The 5,578-nt window shown below is 38.2% G+C and overlaps 2 protein-coding genes across 2 annotated transcripts in view; both read right to left on the bottom strand.

Annotated features, from left to right (window-relative positions):
* The window catches only part of LOC104806932 (pentatricopeptide repeat-containing protein At1g63330-like), a 33,877-nt gene extending 30,266 nt beyond the window's left edge, over positions 1 to 3,611 (bottom strand). Inside the window, exons 1-3 of the mRNA XM_019201680.1 lie at positions 3,504 to 3,611; positions 1,123 to 3,426; positions 603 to 684 (exon numbers count right to left, since the gene is read on the bottom strand). The gene's annotated coding sequence lies outside the window, so the exon portion shown is untranslated. The remainder of the gene's footprint in view (positions 1 to 602; positions 685 to 1,122; positions 3,427 to 3,503) is intronic.
* On the bottom strand, positions 2,137 to 5,297 carry LOC104807043 (pentatricopeptide repeat-containing protein At1g63330-like). The gene is made up of 3 exons (XM_019201650.1): positions 5,026 to 5,297; positions 4,061 to 4,116; positions 2,137 to 2,408 (listed from the first exon to the last, which is right to left on the bottom strand). Exons 1-3 carry the CDS (start codon positions 5,295 to 5,297, stop codon positions 2,137 to 2,139), a joined length of 600 nt encoding a protein of 199 aa, XP_019057195.1.
* Between the last annotated feature and the right edge of the window lie 281 nt (positions 5,298 to 5,578).

The raw sequence follows: 5,578 nt of genomic DNA, 5'->3' as shown, positions 1-5,578 counted from the left end.
TGAACTTGCGGACTATGAAAAAATAAATAAAAATGATCAATTATTTACGCATATGTTATAGTTAATTGAATTGAACTGAATACTACATATATAATAGCATTAAACAATAAAGTTAATAATTTATAATTTTTTAATCGAATATAAAAAATAATAAAAACAAATGAAAACAATGAATATCAACAATTCTTTAAAAATAAACATTTTATTGAAAAATGAAGTCGAATTAAATTGGATCGACAAAAAAACGAATATATATAGTTCTGACATAATCGAAATTACCAAACCCCAAAATAGCTAAACCGAAGTATTATAGAAAACCGAAAGGACCAATCCAAGTTCACCTGTCAAGCATTGCTTAGTTCGAAATATATATTTGACCAATCGTCCACAACTTTAATGTATGATGATATGATATATAGTGTCATGAGAAGAATTTAAAAATTTTAAATTGAGAAAATCAAAGGAAACAGATAAGAGAAGAATAACTAGAAAGAAATTCAAGTACCATTTGATTTTCCTAGAATTCAATATTTTGAGATGAAATGGTATCAACTAAATAAAACTAAACACAGAACAGAAGAATTCACCTCTCTTTGTCATACCATTTTATTGGATTGGGGAAAGTTCATTCACTGCCTACAGAGGAATTTCTTCAGTTGGATCAACTACCAAGAGATTTTCGAACTGCACCACAGAAAGGGAAATACTATCAGATGCCATTGTGAGCATAATCAATTGCAGAAGAGAAAGTTAGAAACCACTAAAAACAATCGGTTAACTCTACTCTGTGTGCAGAGCCAACCGACCATAGATAAACTATCTATTCATTTTGGTCAATTTTAGACAAAACATCATCCACAAGACAGCAGAAATACAAAAACACATCAACTACCCAAAATAACTCAGCTATGTGTCGCCTTCCTAGAATAAACAAGAACTCAGCTACGACCAATTTACCATAACTGCTTTCACCATGCATTGCAAAGGATGGCAGATTATAGGTACAGCCGAGCCGGTATAAAAATATCCATAGACCCACAAACTAAGGGTTGTATCAATGGGGTTCTGATGAAAATTTAAACAGCTAAAAAGGCCTAAACTCAGAACATAAGAAGAACTCACCTCGTTGTCACACGACTTCCATGACTGAAAGCAACCTCCGCGTTACAGCTCACCGAGAAAGAAGATCCAAAAAACTTTTCTCCAATCTCCCGACCGAAAGCATATCAACAACCATTTCCAAGGTTGAAACATCTGATGAAAATCCACAGCTTCGCATTTCTCGAATAAGCTCGATAACAGTTGTTACATGGCCACCTTTGAGATGACCTCGGACTCGGATCAATACATTATACGTACAATCATCTAGCATACAATCAACCTCTTTCATATTCCTAAACAGCTTATCGGCTTCACTGAGCAAACCTTTTCCACAAAATCCAGAAATCATTGTAGTGTACGTCTTTACATCTGGTTCAACCCCTTTATCCGAAAGTTTATTAAACAATCCGAGTGCCACATCAACGTTGTCGCCCATGCACAAGCCATTCATCATAATACTATGACAAATATATCGAGGTCAATCCCACTCGATTCCAACTTGCAATACAGTTCAAGTGCCTCGTCCAGTTTTCCATTCTTACAAAGACCATCAAGCACTACCGTGCAAGTTACAATATTAGGGTCCACACCCTGTCTCTACATCTCTAAAAAGAGTTTATAGGCGACCTTGGGATTTTCCGCTCGGAAAAATCCTTGTATGAGAGTGTTGTAAGTACATGTATCACCGACCAACCCTCTTCGAGACATCTCATGAAAAAGCTTCATACCTTCGTCAACCTTATTAGACTTGCAGTAACCATTTATCAGACAATTAAAAGTCACTGCATTCGGATAGCATCCTTTATTGACCATAGACTCGAACAACTGTTTCGCCTCGTCAAAGCGATTCTGCATGCACAACCCATCGATCAATGAAGTATATGTAATAGTATCCGGAACTAAACCTCTTCGGATCATCTCTTCGTACAGTTCTTTAGCCTCCAAAAACTTCCCATCTTTAAGGAACGCATCGATCAATGCACTGAAAGTGACAACATTAGAGACGATTTTTCTTTTGGTCATATCATTCAACAATCAGACAGCATCGTTCCATCTGTCAAAAACGCAAAGGCCGTTTATCAAACAACTATAGATGACAACATTTGGAGCAATCTCTTTGCTATCCATCTTTTCGAAAAGGCTCAATGCATCATCTATGTATCCACCTTTGCATAGACCATCAATGACCGTACTATAAATTTTGACATTGACCTCAATGTTCCTCTCCTCCATCTTCATGAGCAGATTCAAGGCCAAAGCACAATCACCCGACTTGCAAATCCCAATGATAATAGCGGCATAAGTAACTACATTTGGTTAACACCCCATCTTTAACATGTTATCAACTAAACTCACGGCTTCGGAAATTCTCCCCTCTCGACAAAGTCCGTTGACCAAAGTGGTAAATGTCACAACATCAGGTTTGTATCCGTCGTGTACCATTTGGTCAAACCAACTTAACGCCACAACAAGCTTCTGTTGTATACAAAATCCATTGATCAGGGTAGCGAGCGTTCAAGCGTAGAAGGGTTTGGCGGTGGTACCGGAGATCCGGTTGCGAGCCAGGGAAGACGAAACCCCCAGATTGAATTCCCAGGATGAGACTTTTGTTCTGTTGAAAGAGAAGATCCAGATTGAACTTGAGATGATGCGTTTATCAAACACACTAGCGGGTGATTCCAAAACTTCCGAATACTCGGAAAAAGGTTGAGCAAATTTGTGTAAGAAATCTGCCGCAAGAGGGACAATGCCGCAAGGTCAAGACTCTTCCAGATCTATTGAGAAGGAATAAAGAATCAAAATTATGAAAGCAAGGTTGAAAGATGCAAAACGATCGAGGAAAACCTGGACATTTTTCAGAGGATCCTTTCGGACCTTTGCAACTTATAAGTTCGGGTGGAGGAAGAATATCAAGCAATCTATCTATTAATCTCTCTTCCCCCGCCTCATGATCAACTCTGGGAAGTTCTCAAGCATTCGGGAACATCGATAACTCTAGAAGAAGTAAATGCTGCACTAAGATCCAAGGAGCTTGAATTCATGGCTCATGGAAAAGGAACTATAAACACTACATAAGCGCTATCGACTAGAGGAAGACTAGAGAAGAGGGAAAACGATGGAAACAAGAAATTTAGATCGAGATCTAAGTCGAAAACCAAAGCTGACTATCGGAATTGCGGGAACAAGGGTCTGAACAACAAAGGAGAGGCAACGGTGGTAAGAACAAAAACACCACGGATTGAGAGCCATATAACGGACGTCACAGAGGTTCTGCCAATAACCTGAAATGACACCAAGAAATGACAGGTTTACATCTCCTGAATCCTGCAATTATGGAAGAGTTAGAATAGGAATAACTCTACTTGCTGCATAGAAGGAATTGGAAACATCAAGACACATACACATTGGTGGAGGGAGTTATGAAGTCTCTGTCTCGGTCAGAGGCTTCTGGTTCGGTTTTGAGAAAACAAGATATTTCTCTTGGTTTACTAACATTGGCAGGCAAACCAGATCGGTTTTTCATTAAAACCCTTTTCCAAACAGATCTGCACCAAAAAGGAGAGAGTTTTTGTACTTCGACAAGAAAGAGGAGAAGAACAAGAGAGAGAGAGAGAGCTACCAAATCAATTAGATGCCATTTCATAACAATAATCACTGCCAACTACAAAGATATGTAAAACCGTGAGAAGAAAGACAAAGATGAAAGATCCTACATATAACCTCTACATGCGCTTTTTATTGATCTGCCTTCTGCTGCTGTTCAGTCCTGTTTTCTTTTGTAAAGAAGCAAATACCAAAAATAAGAGTTGGAACAACAGAACTTTCACCATGTTAGTTGCAACTCAAAACTCATACATACCTTTACAGCTTGTGCTTGTGCTTCTTCTTCTTCTTCTTCTTTCTGTGTTTGACATTATCCTCACTTGTTTCATAAGATTCCTTTGGCTCATTTAGATACATAAAGATGACAGCAATATGGCTATTGACCCCTGCAATGGCGGCATCTCAGAGACACTGCAGAAAAACAAGAGAAAACTTAAAAAGTTTCTCATAATATGCCCATCCTCAAATTATGTAAACCAACCCATCATTATTCAACAGTCAATCTTTTGGCACTTGAGAAGGGGGAAAGTACATTCAATGGGGAAAGTTTCCGATGGTCACTGTGACTATTCTAAATAATCTCATAACTCTACTCTTGTACGGCTCTAGATAATATAGTAGCTTTGACTAAACAGTACAGATCCAGAAAATTTTTAAGCAGTCACCGACGGAAAACAGAAGAAACCATAAACCCACAAATCAACGCCAATCTCTCCACTTCAGACATTAAGAAACCTTTAGCAAGAACACTTCCAGCAACTCATAATCTTCTCGTTCATCTGCCAGCAATTTCCACGATTGATGAACCGAATAATTTAGAAAAACTGAATTTAAAAAAGAAAAAAACTGCTAGTATCAAGGCCACGATGCATTTAACGCCCAAACTAAAACCCATCATGTAAATATATTAGTCCTGAGAAGCAGATTTTGATATCTCGACCATTATGTGAATTACGCAGAATATGTCGAGCGATGAAACTTTAAACAGCTAAACAAACCTAAATCCAGAACAAAAGAACACACCTCATTGTCACACAACTTCCATGACCGAAAACAAGCTCCGCGTTACAGCTCACCGAGAAAGAAGATCCAAAAAACTTTTCTCCAATCTCCCGTCCAATAACATATCAACAACCATTTCCATTGTTGAAACATCCAAAGAAAAACCGTGGCTTCGCATTTCTCGAATCAGCTCGATAACTGGTGTTACATGGCCAACTTTGAGATGACCTCGGATAAGTACATTATACGTACAATCATCCGGCATACAACCAACCTCTTTCATGTTTTTAAACAGCTTGTCGGCTTCACCGAGTGTACCTTTTCCACAAAATCCAGTAATCATTGTATTGTACGTTCGGTTCAATCCCTTTATCTAAAAGTTTACTAAACAATCCGAATGCTTCATCAACCATGTCAGCCTTGCACAAACCATTTATCATAATACTATGGACAAAGATATCGAGGTCAATCCCACTCGTTTCCAACTCGCAATACAATCCAAGCGCCTCGTCCAACTTTCCATTCTTACAAAGACCATCAAGCAGTAACGTGCAAGTTACAAGATCAGGATCCACACCCTGCATCTGCATCTCTAAAAATGAGTATTTATAAAAATTAAAATCTTAATACTTATGAACCGATTAAAATATCATAACTAATCATATGAGATTTTTCAGAATTCTACAAATAACGCATCTCTTATATAGAAAAAAAAAACTGACAGGTTGTAAGTTTGTTTTGCTTTGGAATTTTACAATGGAAACAGGACATGTGTGGCCTATGCTGTCGAGGTCACTGGACTCAGGCTGGAGGCATTGGCAAATTCTCAGAGGAATTGGGGAAAGTTCAATCACTGCCTTAAGAGGGATTT

This window comes from Tarenaya hassleriana, unplaced genomic scaffold, assembly GCF_000463585.1.
Source record: "Tarenaya hassleriana unplaced genomic scaffold, ASM46358v1 Cleome12, whole genome shotgun sequence".
Lineage (NCBI taxonomy): Eukaryota > Viridiplantae > Streptophyta > Magnoliopsida > Brassicales > Cleomaceae > Tarenaya > Tarenaya hassleriana.
The sequence above is the reverse complement of the archived record's forward strand: the minus strand, read 5'-3'. Positions and strand labels throughout refer to the sequence as shown.

Coding starts and splice junctions, on each gene's coding strand:
- LOC104807043 (XM_019201650.1), bottom strand. CDS start 5,297: ATGCAGATGCAGGGTGTGGATCCTGATCTTGTAACTTGCACGTTACTG. Junction 4,117..5,025: donor TACTGGATTTTGTGGAAAAG/GTACACTCGGTG, acceptor GTTTTTCTGCAG/TGTCTCTGAGATGCCGCCAT. Junction 2,409..4,060: donor CATATTGCTGTCATCTTTAT/GTATCTAAATGA, acceptor AACCAAATGTAG/TTACTTATGCCGCTATTATC.